The sequence below is a fragment of the Neomonachus schauinslandi genome, chromosome 13 (assembly GCF_002201575.2).
Source record: "Neomonachus schauinslandi chromosome 13, ASM220157v2, whole genome shotgun sequence".
Lineage (NCBI taxonomy): Eukaryota > Metazoa > Chordata > Mammalia > Carnivora > Phocidae > Neomonachus > Neomonachus schauinslandi.
In genome coordinates this window covers 57,903,169-57,922,085 of record NC_058415.1, presented here as the reverse complement: position 1 = coordinate 57,922,085, position 18,917 = coordinate 57,903,169, and the positions used below count along the sequence as shown (strand labels likewise).

General features: G+C 53.1%; 1 protein-coding gene across 2 annotated transcripts in view; it reads left to right on the top strand.

Moving 5' to 3' along the window:
- TLN1 (talin 1) overlaps window positions 1–12,943 on the top strand; it is a 31,519-nt gene extending 18,576 nt beyond the window's left edge. For both annotated transcript variants that reach the window (XM_021691356.1, XM_021691355.1), the window contains exons 28-57: window positions 25–144; window positions 349–546; window positions 755–894; window positions 1,075–1,168; window positions 1,272–1,361; window positions 1,476–1,598; window positions 2,770–2,913; window positions 3,344–3,505; window positions 3,741–3,881; window positions 3,975–4,156; window positions 4,331–4,463; window positions 4,671–4,772; window positions 4,861–5,031; window positions 5,125–5,274; window positions 5,384–5,485; window positions 5,562–5,681; window positions 6,425–6,571; window positions 6,745–6,911; window positions 7,051–7,234; window positions 7,329–7,454; window positions 7,553–7,669; window positions 9,904–10,089; window positions 10,224–10,331; window positions 10,848–10,953; window positions 11,152–11,276; window positions 11,368–11,493; window positions 11,622–11,684; window positions 11,807–11,989; window positions 12,128–12,256; window positions 12,382–12,943. In XM_021691356.1, the coding sequence (XP_021547031.1) occupies window positions 25–144; window positions 349–546; window positions 755–894; window positions 1,075–1,168; window positions 1,272–1,361; window positions 1,476–1,598; window positions 2,770–2,913; window positions 3,344–3,505; window positions 3,741–3,881; window positions 3,975–4,156; window positions 4,331–4,463; window positions 4,671–4,772; window positions 4,861–5,031; window positions 5,125–5,274; window positions 5,384–5,485; window positions 5,562–5,681; window positions 6,425–6,571; window positions 6,745–6,911; window positions 7,051–7,234; window positions 7,329–7,454; window positions 7,553–7,669; window positions 9,904–10,089; window positions 10,224–10,331; window positions 10,848–10,953; window positions 11,152–11,276; window positions 11,368–11,493; window positions 11,622–11,684; window positions 11,807–11,989; window positions 12,128–12,256; window positions 12,382–12,507 (4,065 nt within the window). In that variant the 3' untranslated portion in view covers window positions 12,508–12,943. The remainder of the gene's footprint in view (window positions 1–24; window positions 145–348; window positions 547–754; window positions 895–1,074; window positions 1,169–1,271; window positions 1,362–1,475; window positions 1,599–2,769; window positions 2,914–3,343; window positions 3,506–3,740; window positions 3,882–3,974; window positions 4,157–4,330; window positions 4,464–4,670; window positions 4,773–4,860; window positions 5,032–5,124; window positions 5,275–5,383; window positions 5,486–5,561; window positions 5,682–6,424; window positions 6,572–6,744; window positions 6,912–7,050; window positions 7,235–7,328; window positions 7,455–7,552; window positions 7,670–9,903; window positions 10,090–10,223; window positions 10,332–10,847; window positions 10,954–11,151; window positions 11,277–11,367; window positions 11,494–11,621; window positions 11,685–11,806; window positions 11,990–12,127; window positions 12,257–12,381) is intronic.
- The last annotated feature ends 5,974 nt before the right edge of the window (window positions 12,944–18,917 follow it).

Below are 18,917 nucleotides of genomic sequence, written 5' to 3'. Positions count from 1 at the left end.
CGCCTGTCTCCTTTTCCACCTCAGGTGGCTAAAGCAGTGACCCAGGCCCTGAACCGCTGTGTCAGCTGCCTGCCTGGCCAGCGAGATGTGGACAATGCCCTGCGAGCAGTGGGAGACGCCAGCAAGCGACTCCTGAGTGACTCGGTAGGAAGACCAGGGGAGGCACGTAGGAGCTGAAGAACTCCAAGCTTCTCCTTCCACCTCTGGACCTCTCCTTGACCTTGACTTCCCAGATTTATCCCCTTTCATTACTCCCAGGCTCTGTGCCCACCTCCCAGCGCTCCTTGACCAAACTCTCCCTTGCACCGCTCCCCATGCTCGCTTCTGACTTTCTCTCTGACCCTGCAGCTTCCCCCCAGCACCGGGACATTTCAAGAGGCTCAGAGCCGGTTGAATGAGGCTGCTGCTGGGCTGAATCAGGCAGCCACAGAACTGGTACAGGCTTCTCGGGGAACCCCCCAGGACCTGGCTCGAGCCTCAGGTCGATTTGGACAGGACTTCAGCACCTTCCTGGAAGCTGGTGTGGAGATGGCAGGACAGGCCCCGGTATGAAAAGGCACAGGGTCCGGCTCAGGGGTTAGGCGAGAGGTACCCGTGTGACTGCTCAGTCCTGACCTTTGCCTGCCTCCCTCCCTTCCTCCCTCCCCCTCCCCAGTCTCTAGCAACATTTGAGTGTCTGGGACGGAAGAGCCCTTTTAGAGACAGATAAGAAAGGACTGACTGGACAATGTGTTGACCTTTTTGCCTTCAACAGAGCCAGGAGGACCGGGCCCAGGTCGTGTCCAACTTGAAGGGCATCTCTATGTCTTCGAGCAAACTCCTTCTGGCTGCCAAGGCCCTGTCCACAGACCCTGCTGCCCCCAACCTCAAGAGTCAGCTGGCTGCAGCTGCCCGGTATGTAGGAGCTGGGAAGCCCAGCCCGGCAGTGTTGAAGAGACTGGGGAGGGGACATTTCATGAGAAGTCCCAGCTTAGGAGTGGTTACACACGAAAGAGAAACAGACACTTCCCGTGTATAGAGGACCCAAGAATGATGGCCTGTGTGTGCATCCACTCAACTTTCTCTTCCTCCCAGGGCGGTGACTGACAGCATCAACCAGCTCATCACCATGTGTACCCAGCAGGCGCCAGGCCAGAAAGAGTGTGACAATGCCCTGCGGGAATTGGAGGTGGGCACTCAGCAGGCTGAGCGGTGTGGAGGCTGAGGACGGTATTCTGGGTCTGGGGGTGAAGGAGGTGTCTTGAGTCCTACTTTGTCCTCCCCCTGTCCAGACTGTCCGGGAACTCCTAGAGAACCCGGTCCAGCCCATCAATGACATGTCCTACTTCGGCTGCCTAGACAGTGTGATGGAGAACTCAAAGGTAAGTGCGGCAAGGGGCCCAGGAGGGCTGGTGGCAGGAAGATGGGACAAACCAGGGGCTCCTCCGCCCCTCTCAGGACAGGGACGGGCTCTCCCGATACCCTCTCTTTCTCAGGTACTGGGTGAGGCCATGACTGGCATCTCCCAAAACGCCAAGAATGGGAACCTGCCTGAGTTCGGGGAGGCCATCGCCACAGCCTCCAAGGCCCTGTGTGGCTTCACCGAGGCAGCCGCACAGGTTATTCCCCTGCGACAGTCCCCACACACTCCCCTGCTTTCCCTCCCCCGCCTCCTCAACAGCCTGACGCTCCTGTAGATGACCAAGAAGTGATGTTTGCAAAACCAACTCTATGGAAGCTGGGTTTCTTTCCCCTCCTCGGTGGAGATGTTTGTCAGCAACCATAGAATACCAACAGTTCTGGTCGCTGTCACCCCTGAGCCCCTGGCACCTTGGGTTAGGATGACACTGTCCAGTCAGTGGCCCTTTTCCAGCCCTGGCTTTCTTGGTATATGCTAACTGGCATATGCAAGTTCTTTTTCACATAACTATCACTTTATTAAAATAGTACCAGTGACTACAGTTCCAGTTAATTGAGTCACCACTTTGCCTTTTTATGCAGTTACGAAGATTAAAACAATGTTCGCTGTGAGAGTATTTTGCTTTAGTACATGAACCCTTAAGGCAGGCTGGCTTGAGAGTTCATCTCAGACTGTTTCCCTGAAAGCCTACTAGCCTGCTCCCTCAGTCTCCCCTACCTCCCTTTGCCCTGTTCTGTTGGGTGGCCTATTCTAGATGGTATGACTTATTTCTGGAAAAGCAGAGACAGGAACAAGTAGAGCGACCATGTGTTGAAGTATAAATCAAACCTTCTGCTGGTCATCTAATCATAAAAAATCGTTGGCAACCGTTACACCCATCCCTTCCCTCTCTCCAAATCTCTGAAGCGTGGAGGTGTTGTAAATATCAGTGGTCATAACAACCTGCAGAGTTTTCGGACTCATGCATAGGGGCTTTGCATGCGCGCACGTGTGTGCGCGTGCCGGGGTGGTTTTCAAACCTTTTTTGACTTCTACTTAGAGTAAGCAGTACTTTTTACCTTATAATCCCCCAGATATACATCTACACAGAAGTTTGATGAAACCCTTACCATGTGGTTATCCTTTTATTTTTTATTTTTTATTTTTTTTACCTTTTCGACCTTCTGAAATGTTCAAACACATTTAACAAAACAAGAGAGGTTTTTTCTTTTTTTATAGTGCTACTATCATTTGTTAATATACCTCTGCTCACATAGGACCCTGGCTACTAAACTTACCCCTACTCCCCTTTGTCCCCACTGTCACTAGTCGGTCCCACCTGAGAGATGGTCTTTCTTCCTCACCCCACCCCCACCCCTCTCTCTCCCCAGGCTGCATATCTGGTGGGGGTCTCTGATCCCAACAGCCAAGCTGGGCAGCAAGGACTGGTGGAGCCCACGCAGTTTGCCCGTGCAAACCAGGCAATTCAGATGGCCTGTCAGAGTTTGGGGGAGCCTGGCTGTACGCAGGCCCAGGTAACTTAAGGGAGCAGGTGCTATGGGCAAGTCTGGGAAGCGGTGCCCGGCCAAGATGGACTGGCCCAAGAGGGAGATGTGGGAGATGTGGGGGCGTATCGCTGACCTTCCACACATGGCTTCTCTGGGGGTAACTGTCTTCTCCTGCCATGTTTCTTGTCACTCTTAGTTACTGCTAAGTTCAGAACTTCTCTGTAGACAGTTTGAGTTCACTCTCCTACTTACCCTACTACAGTTTCTCCATCAGGGTGGCCGTCTTCCATCTCCCCCTTCCCACCCTGTTCATCTTTGGGTATCTCTCTCTCCCAAATCTTCACTTTCCAGGTGACTCCGTCTTTCCTAATGAGACTTGCAGAGGTCTTGCTCTCCTTCCCCCATCGCGCAGGGCCCCTGCCCTCATCGTGGCTCTCCCGCACGTCTGTCTCCGCAGGTGCTCTCTGCAGCTACCATCGTGGCCAAGCACACCTCCGCGCTGTGTAACAGCTGCCGCCTGGCCTCCGCTCGCACGGCCAATCCCACCGCCAAGCGCCAGTTTGTACAGTCGGCCAAGGAGGTGGCCAACAGCACAGCCAATCTTGTCAAAACTATCAAGGTTGTCAGTGTTTGAGATTCCCAGCTTCCCTCTGACCGTCCAGTCTCCTCTCCCCCAGTCCCTGCATCAGTCCCTGGGGCCTTCTACCACAGCCCGTCTGCCTGAGCCCAGGCCCTTCCGTGTCCGTACAGGTCACCACCGGCCCCTCCCCACCCCCTCAGCCCAGGAGAGGATGCCGGTGCTCCGCCTCCCTTGCCTGCAGTCAGTCCTGAGGTTCTGTCCCTCCCCCTTGCAGGCACTTGACGGAGCTTTCACAGAAGAGAACCGTGCCCAGTGCCGAGCAGCAACGGCCCCTCTGCTGGAGGCTGTGGACAATCTGAGTGCCTTTGCATCCAACCCCGAGTTTGCCAGCATTCCTGCCCAGATCAGCCCTGAGGTGAGGCGATGTGAAGGGAAAACCAGTGGGCCGGCTGCCCCCTCACGTTTGCAGGAGTCTTGAGATTCACCTCCCTGCCTCCTCTCCCCCCAGGGCCGGGCTGCAATGGAGCCCATTGTGGTCTCTGCCAAGACAATGTTGGAGAGTGCCGGGGGACTCATCCAGACAGCCCGGGCCCTAGCAGTCAATCCCCGGGACCCGCCGCGCTGGTCGGTGCTGGCTGGCCACTCCCGGACCGTCTCAGACTCCATCAAGAAGCTCATTACAAGCATGAGGTGTTGCAGGGGCAGAGAACCAGTGTGGCTAGGGAGCACAGAGCAGAACAGGGGGAGGGTAGTGCAATTAGATGGGATAGGCTGTTGTCCAAGATTTGGGGGGCATGGGGAAAGATAGACTAGCCTTGTTTTAAAGGGCGGTTCGTGGTTTTGGAGCCTATGATGTGTCTACAGGGACAAGGCTCCAGGGCAGCTGGAGTGCGAGGCGGCCATTGCAGCTCTGAACAGCTGTCTGCGGGACCTAGACCAGGCTTCCCTCGCTGCTGTCAGCCAACAGCTTGCTCCCCGGGAGGGAATCTCTCAAGAGGTAAGGGGGAAATGGGTTATACGGAAGGTTGCATCTGGGGAGAGAGATGGCACACTCGAGGAAGATGGGGGATCCAGGAGTGTGCCTCATGGAGACGTCAAGGGTACAGGAGGAACATGCCCAGGGGAGTGAGCGAGTTCAGTATGGAAGGAGGTAGCAGGCCCTGTTCCAGGTCACAGTCAGGGCTCAAGTTCGCTTCTTTCCCAGGCCTTGCACACTCAGATGCTCACTGCAGTGCAGGAGATCTCCCACCTTATCGAGCCACTGGCCAGCGCTGCAAGGGCTGAAGCCTCCCAGCTGGGACACAAGGTACCCGGAGAGACAAGTGGGGTGTCCCGGGGCAGGGCAAGTGAGGGTTCCAGGCCCAGCTGACCTCCGCTCAAACCCCTCGCCTCAGGTGTCCCAGATGGCCCAGTACTTTGAGCCACTCACCCTTGCTGCGGTGGGTGCTGCCTCCAAGACCCTGAGCCACCCGCAGCAGATGGCGCTCCTGGACCAGACCAAAACCTTGGCAGAGTCTGCCCTGCAGTTGCTGTACACAGCCAAGGAGGCTGGCGGGAACCCCAAGGTACTGAAAGTGGGAGGGAGGGGCTGCTACCAGGAAGAGGTCAGAGAAGCAGAACACCAGAGCCCCCCTCCACTCACTCGCTCTGCCCCCCAGCAAGCAGCTCACACCCAGGAGGCCCTGGAGGAGGCTGTGCAGATGATGACAGAGGCCGTAGAGGACCTGACGACAACCCTCAACGAGGCAGCCAGTGCTGCTGGGGTTGTCGGTGGCATGGTGGACTCCATCACCCAGGCCATCAACCAGGTTAGAGTCCTTGGGTGCCTGTGGTCAGAGGCTCCCCTGGGCCAGGGTCCCTGAGCTCAGTGTCAGAGACCCTGATAGTCTGTCTCCTTTCCCCATCCGCCTCCCTCAGCTAGATGAAGGACCAATGGGTGAACCAGAAGGTTCTTTTGTGGATTACCAGACGACTATGGTGCGGACAGCCAAGGCCATTGCTGTCACCGTTCAAGAGATGGTGAGTTTGGGAGAGTGTAAGAAGGCCACCCCCAGGGAGCTTGGTGCGGGCATAACTTTACTTCTGTCGTCCCCAGGTAACCAAGTCAAACACCAGCCCTGAGGAGCTAGGCCCTCTTGCTAACCAGCTGACCAGTGACTACGGCCGCCTGGCCTCCCAGGCCAAGCCTGCAGCTGTGGCTGCTGAGAATGAAGAGGTAAACATGGGGGCAGCTGCCGTGAAGGCCTTCCCCGCCGCCCCTCACAGAAAATCACAGTAGCGTGCCCTCATCCCCATCATGTCAGCCTCTGGGGCCGTCCCACCCTTACTCTGTCTAGCCTTCTTTAGAAGGGGAACACCCCGTCAGGGCCACTCCACTAAAGAGTGATCAGGGCTCGTGTAGGGACAGGATCAAAGTCATGGGGATAGAGGAGACAGCCGACAATCTAGAGATTTCCTGGTCTGCCGACACCCCTCTGGGACTGTGGCTGCTTCTCTCCTATCCTGCAGGTCTGTAATCTCTTCTTAGTTCTTCCTTGTTGCAGACCCAAGAAGTTCTTCCTTCCCTAAGCTCCTGGCTTTCCAAGAAAGTAATTGGATCTTACCACCACACACCTAATCCCCAGCCCCAAACCCCTCCTTAACCACATCCCGGCCAAATCGTAATCCGTGGCCCTCTGATTCAAATACCCCAGCATAAAGTGCTTCTCCCCCACCTCCTCACTGGGCTTAACATAATCCTCACCAGTTGGTGCCTACATGCTATTATTTTCCATGTGTAGGAGGTGACCTCCTGCCTGAAGGATGTGAAACAGGAAATCTGCGTGCTGGGCACTTTTTCTCACCACCCCTTTAGTCTACGATGCGTGTTCTGTTGGGTCCTCCGTGACCCCTCCAAGCACAACGGAGGTCCCCGAGTGCCATTTGTAAAGGCCATTTCCCTTTCCCATCCGCTCGCAGATAGGTGCGCACATCAAGCACCGCGTGCAGGAGCTGGGGCATGGCTGTGCCGCTCTGGTCACCAAGGCGGGCGCCCTGCAGTGCAGCCCAAGCGACGCCTACACCAAGAAGGAGCTCATAGAGTGTGCCCGGAGAGTCTCCGAGAAGGTGACTGCACCCATCGCCGTGGACTGGGGCACTGGCTCCCCGACCCCGCGGCGGCCCTTCCCATCATCTTCCTGCCTTCCCAGCCCTCTCCTCCGTCCCTTCTCCCGGCCACCGGTGACCGCCCCCTTCCACGAGGCACCGGCCGGAGTCCCCACGTGCCTTCCCTCCCCCAGGTCTCGCACGTGCTGGCCGCGCTGCAGGCAGGGAATCGTGGCACCCAGGCCTGCATCACGGCCGCCAGCGCCGTGTCCGGCATCATTGCTGACCTCGACACCACCATCATGTTCGCCACAGCCGGCACCCTCAATCGCGAGGGGGCCGAGACCTTCGCTGACCACCGGTGAGGAGGGGACGGGCCTCCTGGAGGAGGGCCAGGGGTGGGTGGTGGCGGGAGAGGCTGCAGGGGCTGCAGGGGCTGCAGGGGCTGCAGGGGCTGGGGCAGGACTGTGAAGGGCTGACTAGGCCGGGCCCTCCCTCAGGGAGGGCATTCTGAAGACCGCAAAGGTGCTGGTGGAAGACACCAAGGTCCTGGTGCAGAACGCGGCCGGGAGCCAGGAGAGGCTAGCCCAGGCTGCCCAGTCCTCCGTGGCCACCATCACCCGCCTCGCTGACGTCGTCAAGCTGGGTGCAGCCAGCCTGGGAGCCGAGGACCCTGAGACACAGGTAGCCGCCCGACGCCCCTACTTCTGGTCAGAAGCACTCACCGCCTGTTGCCCCTGTCTCTCCCACGGACCAGAGCTTGCGCTCCCTCACGCAGGTAGTGCTGATCAACGCAGTGAAAGATGTGGCCAAAGCCCTGGGAGACCTCATCAGTGCCACAAAGGCCGCAGCTGGCAAAGTCGGGGACGACCCTGCTGTGTGGCAGCTCAAGAACTCTGCCAAGGTTGGAGGGGAACGAGCACAGCATCAGCAGAGGGGCGGATCGCTGCGCGTCCTCCTGTTCCTTAACGTGACCCCCCGCAACTCCTCTGATGCCCCCAGGTGATGGTGACCAATGTGACATCGTTGCTCAAGACCGTGAAAGCCGTGGAAGATGAGGCCACCAAAGGCACACGGGCCCTGGAGGCAACCACAGAACACATACGGCAGGAGCTGGCGGTGAGCGGGTGCTGGGCGCCCCGGGGACGTGGGTCCGAGAGGGGTCGTGACAGACTGTGAATCTCCTCATTCTCCTCGCTCACTGCCACATGCGTCAGTGAGCCGTGCTGGTGTCTTTCCCCTCCTCTCCTACTTCCGAGTTAGCGTTGGACACCTGCCTTCTCCCCACTCCCGCCGCCGCCAGTGGCCTCCGAGCTGCCACATTCAGTGGCCTCCTCTTGGCTTTCATCTTCAGACATTTCGAAATCATTTGACTTTGTGAACAAGCCTGTCTGGAATTCTTTCTTCCTGGGCCCTCGTGACAGCGGCTTCTGTCTTTGCTTCTCGAGCGCCTCTCCTGTGGCGTCGGCGAGCCCCCATCGGCCTAGGAAACGCGGAGGCCGGCCCAAACTGGTGCAAATCGCCTGCTTTCTCTGTCCTCTTCTTTGGCATGTTTAACCACTTCCCGGCCATTTTCTAGCAAGTTGACTTCAGTTCTGAGTTTAGTTATTCTCAGCTGCCTGTTTGACAAACCGCTGAGATGCCAGGCCTCCCAGCTTCTGGCCAACAAGCCACTTCCTCTTAGGACGGGAGCCGCCTCAGTCACCTGTGACTTCCCAGTCTTGGTCCCCAATCCGGGCCATTGCTCGACCTCCCAGCCACCCTCCTCTCCTGCCCCGCTGTGGGCACCCGGGTTGGGATCCTCGTCTGCTCTCCCTCCACTCTGCTGCGCAGGTGTTCCGCCTGGGACTCTCCCCTCCTCCGACTGCTGCCATTCTCATCTCCTTCTCATCTTGCTCATTTCTGAATTCCCCTGATATGGTCCTCGGTGATGCCCAAACTGAAACTCTTTAACTTTCTGCCTCCCAAACCTGAGCATTCCCTGGTCCTTCCCATCTCAGTCAGTGGCACCTTTTAATAACTCAGATCCTAAAGGCAGGAATGCAGCTGTAACATCCGTCTTTCTCTCATTCCCCACACCTAAGCGCGTTGCCAAGATGTGTCAGCGCTCCCTCCCAGCGGATCTCCTTTTCTCTTTTCCCCATCCCCACCACCTCCACCTCGTCCAAACCGTCACCAGGCCCACAGTGTATTTATGCCGTAGCCTCCATCTGCTCTGCCCCCTCACTCACCCCTCCGATGCGCTCTCTGTACACGGGAGCCAGAAAATGTAAAGGATGTTATGTCACTTCACTGCTTAAAACCCTTTAGGGAGTGTCCTGGCGTCTGTGGTAAAATTCACACTCCTTAACCGTCACCTTCCAAGCCCCGCGGGCCCCTGCCAACCTCCCTCCTTCAGGCTGCAGCTTAAATGTCCTCTTCTCAGAGGCGCCTGGCTGGCTCAGTCGGTGGAGCATGCCACGCTTGATCTCGGGGCCATGAGTTCGAGCCCCACTTTGGGTGTAAAGATTACTTTAAAAAATAAAATAAAATCTTAAAAAAAAAAAAGTCCTCTCCTCAGAGAGGCTTCCCCAGCCACCTACCTGAGAAAGGACCTCATTTTTATTTCTCAGCATGGCACCCTCTTTATTTCCTTCACAGCCCAGTTCAGTCTTTAGTTTTTCTGCTTGTTTACTTATTGTCTGTGTCCAAAACGATAGTGTAAACTCCATGAGAACAAAGGCCTTGTCTCCTTTATTCCCCACTGCACTCCTAAGCACCTCACACAGAATCTACCACCTGCTGATTTTTAATAATTTGCTGGATAAACACATACATCAAAAAAAATTTTTTTACTTACTATGCAAAATTCTAAGTACCTTGGTCTGATACTCAAGGCCCCAACAACCTTTTTTCCACCATCCCTATAATTCTAGAACATTGCTTGATAACTCTCTCACTTGACATCCTGGTTATTCATGGCCCACTGTATACCTAAAACGCCCTCCTGTTATCTAGGTCTCTTAAGACCCAGCCCCTTGCCCCACCTCTGCCACTCACCCCTTCAAGGCTTCTCTATAGTTTAGGAATGAAAACCCAGCTCAAAGGTAATTCAAACAAATAAACTCTCAAATTTCAAACAATATAAATTTCAAACAAACTCTCCCCAATCACTGCGGTCAGAAATGACCAGCAGCCTTATGTTAGCTGTGATACGTGAACTCCTCCAAGGACCTGACCTACACTAAGTACTCAGTGAATGGCTGTTCTCGAGCCCGTGGATCAACGGACCAGTTTATTACAAGTAGAGTGCTACATTATACAAGTAAATCTCACTCACTGTACAATTTTCCTTCTTGTTCGACCCCCAACAGGTCTTCTGTTCCCCAGAGCCACCTGCCAAGACCTCCACCCCAGAAGATTTTATTCGCATGACCAAGGGTATCACCATGGCAACAGCCAAGGCTGTTGCCGCTGGCAACTCCTGTCGCCAGGAGGACGTCATCGCCACGGCTAATCTGAGCCGTCGTGCCATCGCAGACATGCTTCGGGCTTGCAAGGTAGAAACCCTGATAGCGAGGCGGAAGTCTGAGGCGGTGTGGCAGCTTTAGGGCAGAACGTGGGAGCAGAGAAAGTGCAGGGGCTCTGGGGGCCTGGAGCTCTGTGGGACCCTAACGCTAACTCCACGGGACAGGAAGCAGCTTACCACCCAGAAGTGGCCCCTGATGTGCGGCTTCGGGCCCTGCACTACGGCCGGGAGTGTGCCAACGGCTACCTGGAGCTGCTGGACCACGTGCTGCTGGTAAGGAAGGCGGCCGTTGTCTGCTCCTCGTACCAGCCTCCCTGTGTACGGCCCTCTCCCCGTGTGCTCCACACCCAGCTCTCCAGTTGGCTGTTCACATCTCCTCCCCACCCCACCTTCTATGTCCCAAATCTGTTCTCATGCCCAAGCCTCCCTTCCACTGGGGGCCCCATCATTCTTAGCATCTTTGGTTTTCCCGCTCACCTCTTCCTCTTCATTTCTTTTATCTCCTCTCTTCCCACCTGACCGCCCCCTTCTCTACCTTCGTCGTCTCTTCTTTCTCCTCATTTCATCATTCTCCTTGCTCCCTGTCAGCCGGTGAGTGACACACAGCCCCACTGTCTTCCCCATGTGTGCGGTGCGGGGCCGGGAGCACACCTACGCAGGTGGCATGGGGTTTGCGGGCTGCGGCGTGGAGCGGTCCCGGCAGGGGGCAGGGGGCACGGCTGGCCTGTCTCTTAGCTCCGGCGGAAGCTAAGCTCTGATGCTTCTTGCTCCCTGGCCTCTCTTCCCCAGACCCTGCAGAAGCCAAGCCCAGAACTGAAGCAGCAGCTGACGGGACACTCAAAGCGTGTGGCTGGTTCGGTCACCGAGCTCATCCAGGCTGCTGAGGCCATGAAGGGTGAGGGGTGACCAGGGGCAGGGCGGGAAGGGCAGCCTTTGTCATGGGGGGGGGGTCTCTGCCTCTTGGTTGGGCTTGCTCAGAGCTGGCCTCTGCCCGCAAGTCCCCACAGGTGCCGGGGGCGCTAACCATGCTGCCCAGTGCTCCTGACCTCCCTGCTCTGCCTTAGCCCTTGTCTTCCTCCCTTCGCCCCACCAGGAACAGAATGGGTGGACCCAGAGGACCCCACCGTCATCGCTGAGAACGAGCTCCTGGGGGCTGCGGCCGCCATTGAGGCTGCAGCCAAAAAGCTGGAGCAGCTGAAGCCTCGGGCCAAACCCAAGGTCAGTCCTCCCCCGTCCCTCTTCCCGCCCCTCCTACTGCCCCCACCTTCACTTTGCGTCTCTCTCTGCAACCTTTGTCTGTTCCTTGTAGGAGGCGGATGAGTCCCTAAACTTCGAGGAGCAGATCCTGGAAGCTGCCAAGTCCATCGCGGCGGCCACCAGCGCCCTGGTAAAGGCGGCGTCCGCGGCCCAGAGGGAACTGGTGGCCCAGGGGAAGGTACGTACTCGGACGCGCATGAGAACGGGCACAGCAGCCGCTTTGCTGCCCGTCCTCCAGTTGATGGGGGGCTTTTACACGCCCACGGAGGGCACAGGTGTGAGTAGGCCCTCCTCTTTCCCCCACAGGTGGGCGCCATTCCAGCCAATGCACTGGATGATGGGCAGTGGTCCCAGGGCCTCATTTCTGCTGTGAGTACACAGTGCCCACTAGGTCCCTCGGCTAGGGAGGCTTGAGAAGGCCGGTGGGGGGGGCCGGCGGGGGGAAGGACCAGGGCAAGAGGCATATTCTAACCTAACCCTCCCCACTTCAGGCCCGGATGGTGGCTGCGGCCACCAACAATTTGTGTGAAGCCGCCAATGCCGCCGTACAAGGCCACGCCAGCCAGGAGAAGCTCATCTCATCAGCCAAGCAGGTGGCCGCCTCCACAGCCCAGCTCCTTGTGGCCTGCAAGGTCAAGGCTGACCAGGACTCTGAGGCGATGAAACGACTTCAGGTGAGGAACCCTGGCCATCCGACGGCCCCTTGGGCTGTGCCGCTTTAAACCGTTACCCCCGGCCGTGCGTCCCTGTGAGGACGTAGAGCCACTCTCTCCGCTGAGTCTCCGGCCTCCCGCTGCCTTCCCTCTGCCCAGGCCGCCGGCAACGCGGTGAAGCGAGCCTCCGACAACCTGGTGAAGGCGGCCCAGAAGGCCGCCGCCTTTGAAGACCAGGAGAACGAAACAGTGGTGGTGAAGGAGAAGATGGTCGGGGGCATCGCCCAGGTGAGCATCGCCCCAGACACCGCCGGACACGGCCAGCAGGGCGCTCACGCCGCCGGCCCTGGCCCCGGGCCGCCCCGCGCCTGGTGCGCCCTCGCTGAACTGAGCCCCTGGTCTCCACCCCGCAGATCATCGCCGCACAGGAAGAGATGCTTCGGAAGGAGCGAGAGCTGGAAGAGGCGCGGAAGAAGCTGGCCCAGATCCGGCAACAGCAGTACAAGTTCCTGCCTTCAGAGCTTCGGGATGAGCACTAGGGCAGCCGCCGCTATTTAATGCAGACCCGGCCCAGAGACTGTGCGGCCGCTACCAAAGCCTTCTGGGGCTCGGCCCGCCCCGCCCCGCCCCAGCACTCCCCAGAGTGCCTGCCAAACCCCGGGCCTGGGCCTGCCCAGTCCCGCTGCACATGCCCCCGTGCCCTCCCTGCCTCCAAGTGCCTTCGTGCCCTAGGGCCCCCTAAGTGCCTGCCCCTCCCTAGCGTATTCACGCTCCAAGAGTAGTAGTAACGCTGCTGCGCCTCGGCCTGAACCTGCCGGGGCTCCCGCCCGCTCCACCCTGCCAGTCCCCACAGCCTTGGCTCTACTCCTCCTTTCCTGATACTGTCTCTACCCCCACCCCCAGCTACCTGTGGGGGCCACGGGGTTGTCAGCCCCAAACAGGTCGTGCTCCCAATAAAGGTCATTCTGCCTGCGACCCCCGCCTGGCTTTGTGAGGAGATGGGAGATTCTCCTCAGGGAAAGAGAATGTGGAGGCAAGAATGCAATTCAGTTCTATCACCAACTTCCCCTGGCTCAGAAATGGAGTGGGGGCACATTGTGGCATTCTGCCCCTTGCGGCCCCTTCCTTCTCCTTGCACCCAGATCCCCAGAGTCACCATAGTTAGGAAGCTGAGAAGTCCTGTTGTCCCCTAGCTCACTGGCCAGCACTGCCCACGCCTCACCAAGTGTCATTCTTCTGCTGGGACAGCAGCTGCCACTGCTCTTTGTGGCTACCGAGGCCACTCTGTGCTTCATCACTGCTCAGAGTATTTGAACAAACGCAGTTCCTGGCCGAATTCAAAGTTTGCAAAAGCAGTTTTGCTGAAAAGAATAAGCCTGTAAGTTACAAGTGTCTGAGCCTCAGAGACCTATGACCACAGATCTGGGGGAGGCTCTTAACAAGCAAAGAGTCCAACCTGAGGCCGCATCGGGTGGGTTCTCCTGCTGACAGGGCACTTGTAGGCCCTCCCAGGCCTTGTGGTTACTCCTGCCTAGAATAGCACTAGAAGAAAAAGAATTGAAAAAGCTTGACCCTGAGCTAAGACTTCATCAGGGGGCACAGCTCCCCTCATGGCCAGGCGGGTCCCGGTAGCACTGTTCCAGGTGCCCAGTTGCCCTGCTAATCTGGAGGTTACGTGGAGGGAGGCGGTCAGGGAGGTAGCTGTTATTTCCGCTTCCTTCCGACTTCACCCCCTCTGCCCACACGGCATGGACCAGGTGGCGGTCCTCTCAGGTCCGCCATGATTCTCATGCGTGATTCTTTAACCAGCCCCGTGGCCCAGAATATTTCCTTGTCTCTCCCTCCAAGGAAAACACAAACATCGCCCACTACTATTCTTGGGTGCATTTCACCTCCTTGAAGCCACAGCATCTTCTACTCCTACCCCAGTAGAGTAAGTTTAAAGCAGGTGGAATTGGGACAACTGGGTGGCTCGGCTGGGCAACTGCCTTCAGCTCAGGTCATGATCCCGGCGTTCCAGGATTGGGCTCCCTGCTTGGCGGGGGTCTGTTTCTCCCTCTGACCCTTTCCTTTCTCATGCTCTCTCTCTCAAATAAATAAATAAAATCTTTAAAAAAAAAAAAAAAAAGTAGGGGGAATTACTTTGTCCTCCCCAGAGCGGCCCATTAGGGAAGGTGCCAACTTCCTACCATCACTCCCATGATTAATTCATTCAATATTTGCTAAGCCATGCCCATGCTAAGCACTGGAAAATAGAGATGCATTATCACCTCTCTGACGCAGAGGCCTGGCAACTCCAGTGCATACCACTGTGGCCCCCTCACCCCAGATTCAATGTCCTAGCATCGTGAGTTGGGAACCTAGAGTTCAAATCCCTTCTACAACCTCCCCAACAAGTGGTAGTCCAGACTGTCTGAACTCCTCCAGCTATCAGCCCAGGACAGCTGCTTACTCCTGCCACCACTTCCCTGCCATGTCCCCAAAAACTGACCAATCCCATACCTCTTACTAGTGTTGCCTCAGGGAGCCTTCTGGGGAGAGGCTCGATTACCCATTAGACTAGCAGTTCTTAAAATGTGGTCCTCAGGCACCTACTGGTGCCCAAGACCCTTTCAGGAGTCCATAAGTTCAAGATTATTTTCATAACACTAAGACATTATTTTCCTTCTTCACAGTGCTCAACATTTGTACTGACCCTGCAAAAACGATGGTGGGTAAAACTGCCTTAGCACATAACAAGGCACTGGAACGAACTGTACTAATAATGGCTGTAATTTTCACCACCATGCACTAGCAATTTAAAAAATAAATGCCAGCTTCACTTAAGAATGTCCTTGATGAAGCAGTTTTTAAAAATTAATTGTATTAAATCTAAATCCTTGGGTAACAAGTCTTTTCAATATTTTTTTTAAGCAGGCTCCATACCCAACATGGACTCAAACTCATGACCCTGAGATCAAGAGTTGCATGCTCCCCTGATTGGGCCAGCCAGGTGCCCCAGCTTTTCAATATTCTATGTGATGAATTGGGAAGTATGCACAGAGCACGTCTGCTGCGCACCAAAGTATGACGGTGTCTCAAGGAAAGCACTTAGACAATCATTTGACTTGTGAGCTGAACTAGCTGCTTTTTTCATGGAATACCACATATGCTTGAAAACGATGGATGAACCATAGTTATCAGACTTTAGTATGTGGCAGAACTTTTCTCAAAAAGGAACAAAGGAACTCTATAATATCAGGGGAAAACCAGACAGTATTTTTTTTTTTTAAGATTTATTTATTTGAGAGAGTGTGTGCACAAGCATGGGGGGGGGGGGCAGAAGGAGAGGGTGACAGAGGGAATCTCCAGCAAACTCCCTGCTGAATGAGAAGCTGGTCTCATCACGACCTCACAATCCTGAGATCATGACCTGAGCCAAAATCAAGAGGCAGACACTTAACTGACTGAGCCACCCAGGTTCCCCAAAACCCAACAGTATTTGTTGCCAATTTGAACTTTCAAGTAAAAATTAGAATTCTGGAAAACTTGTATCTGCTACCATGAGCTTCAGTTTCCCAAAACTTAAAACTTAGACTTTTCCGTTGAAACCAATCACCATATTAAGGAATTTGATTTCTTTTTATAATGTATAATGAAATGTATTAACATTTGTAACATCTGCATAGCTCAGTGAATAAATATTTTACAAATGACCAATGCATGATGTTACATAATTATCCCTGGGTAAAAGATCCCAACCAAAGTGGGGCGCCTGGGTGGCTCAGTCATTAAGCGTCTGCCTTCGGCTCAGGTCGTGATCCCGGGGTCCTGGGATCGAGCCCCGTGTCGGGCTCCCTGCTTGGCGGTAAGCCTGCTTCTCCCTCTCCTGCTCCCCCTGCTTGTGTTCCCTCTCTCACTGTGTCTCTCTCTGTCAAATAAATAAATAAAAGATCCAACCAAAGTGCAGAACAGACCAGTGGATTTTAATGTAACATAGTACAAAAAAGTTATTGACGTGGTTTCAGATTCCACATTGCAAATAACCCTTAAGAAACTACCATTTGTCGGGGTGCCTGGGTGGCTCAGTCGTTAAGCGTCTGCCTTCGGCTCAGGTCATGATCCCGGAGTCCTGGGATCGAGCCCCGCATCGGGCTCCCTGCTCAGCGGGAAGCCTGCTTCTCCCTCTCCCACTCCCCCTGCTTGTGTTCCTTCTCTCACTGTGTCTCTCTCTATCAAATAAATAAAATCTTTAAAAAAAAAAAGAAACTACCATTTGTCAAGTATTAAGGTAGTACCAAATATACACAATTACCTTAAAAGACTATAAATATACTACTCTTTTCCAGCTATATATCTGTATAAGACTAGATTTTCTTCTTCATATACAGTACCTAAAACAAACCACCCTGTAACAATACATAGAAAGCACAAGTAGATTTTGAGAATTCATATGTCCTCTATTAAGCCAGATATTAAAGAGAGTTGCAAAAATGTAAAATAACTGCCATCCTCTCAGTAATTTAGGGAAGTGAATACAGTTTTCACTAAAAATCATTTATGTTCAAAATAGAAAGGTTTTGGGGCGCCTGGGTGACTCAGTTAAGCATCTGCCTTCGGCTCAGGTCATGATCTCAGGATCCTGGGATTGAGCCCCGCAACAGGCTCTGTGCTCAGTGAGGAGTCTGCTTCTCCCTCTCCCTCTGCCCCTTCCCCCCCTGCTTGTGTTCTCTCTCAGATAAATAAAATCTTTTTTTTTTTCAAAGCCTTCCTATAGAAAACAAACAAAAAATAGAAAGGTTTTGCACAGCAAAGGAAACCATCAACAAAACAAAAAGTGAATGGGAGAAGATATTTGCAAATGATATATCTGATAGAGGTTAATATCCAATATGTGTAAAGAACTTATACAACTCAACACCAAAAAAACAATATGATTAAAAAATGGGCAGAGGACCTGGTAGACATTTTTTCCAAAAAAGACATACAGATGGCCACAGACACATGAAATCATTAGGGAAATGCAAATCAAAATCACAATGAGATATCACTTCACACCAGTCAGAATGGCTAGTATCGAAAAGACAAGAAATAACAAGTATTGACGAGGATGTGGAGAAAAGGGGACCCTTGTGCACTGTCAGTGGGAATGTAAATTGGTGCAAATACTGTGGAAAACAGTACGGAGGTTCCTCAAAAAATTAAAAATAGAAATACCATATGATCCAGTATTTCCACTACTGGTTATCTACCCAAAGAAAATGAAAACTCTAATTCAAAAAGATATATGTACCCCTATGTTTATTGCAACATCATTTACAATAGCTAAGATATGGAAGCAACCCAAGTGTCCAATGATAGATGAATAAAGATGAGGTGTACTGATATACACAACAGAATATTACTCAGCCATAAAAAAAAGAATGAGATCTTGCATTTGCAACAACATAGATGGACCCTAGAGGATATTATGCTAAATGAAATAAGTCAGAGAAAGACAAATACCATTTGATTTCACATATATGTGGAATCTAAAAAACAAACGAACAACAAGGGGCACTTGGGCGGCTCAGCAGGTTGAGCATCTGCCTTTGGCTCAGGTCGTGATTTCGGGGTCCTGGGATTGAGCCCCACTTCAAGCTCCCTGCCCGGGAGGGAGTCTGCCCCATCCCCCCGCCTCCGCCACTGCTTGCACTCTCTTGCTCTCTCTCTCTCAAATAAATAAAATCTTAAACAACAACAAAAACAGACTCTTAAATACAGAGAACTGGCGGTTACCAGAGGGGAGGTGGAGGGATGGACGAAATACGAAATAGATACAGGGCATTAAGAGGTACAAACTTCCAGTTATAAAATAAATGTCATGGAGATGAAAAGTACAGTATAGGGAATATAATCAATAATACTGTAATAACATATGGTGACTACAGTTATCGTGGTGAGCACATAGTAATGTATAGAATTATTGAATCAATATGTTGTACACCTGAAACTAATATAACATTGTATGTTAATTATACATCAATAAAAGAACATTTATGTTAATGAGTAATGGGTTTCTGTTATTTTTAATGAATTTATAAATATTTTAAATTTTTCTCAGTTTCCATTTTAATATGTCAAGTATTGATAGACATAATCCAAAAATCCAAAAGGTTTTTGGATCTTCAAACCCCATTCTTAATTTTTAAGAATGTAAGAGGTTCTAAGACTAAAGAGTTTGGGGGGGGAAAAAAAAAAGTTTGAGAACTGCTGCACTAGACCATGAGTTCCTTTAGATCCAGACAGTATTAATATTTTTGTGTGCATAAAAAAATTTACCCAGCAGAAGTTTGTCAACTCTTACGCCTGATGCTATGCTAGGCATTGGAAATTCAGATTTAAAAAAGATAGTCCCTGTTCTAGAGGATTCACAGGCCAATGAAGAAGAGACAAAGGTAGGTACAAGAACAATTATAACAGGAACTATGAGGAGAACTACAGGAGCCTACACCAGGAACACACATCTATTAGGTCAAGAATGAGAAGGGCAGTGGCCAGGGAAGGCTTCCCAGAAAAGCTATCATTTAATCTGAGTTTTTAAGGCCACCAGAATCAGCCAATGGAAGAGCATTTTAGACAGAGGGAACAGAATGCATAAAAGGTGGAAGCTTTAAGAAACGTATAGTTATTTCCAGGTCCTGCATGTAGTTCAGTATGAATGCAGCATTAAGTCCAAGTCTGTGTATTGGGGGTGAGGATGGGAATGAAAGGAAATGAGGCAGGGAGGTAGGCAGGGGCCAAAACGAAGGACTTCATATGCCATATTAAGAAATGTGGATTTTTATCCTCGAAGGAGGGAGGGAGGGAGGTGGGAGGGAGGTGGGAGGGGTTTTGGAGGATTCTAGGATCTTATCGGCATCAACTTTTTAAAAGATTTTTGGTTAACAATGTCAAGGTTCCGTTGAAAGAACATACGAATTGGGGACCC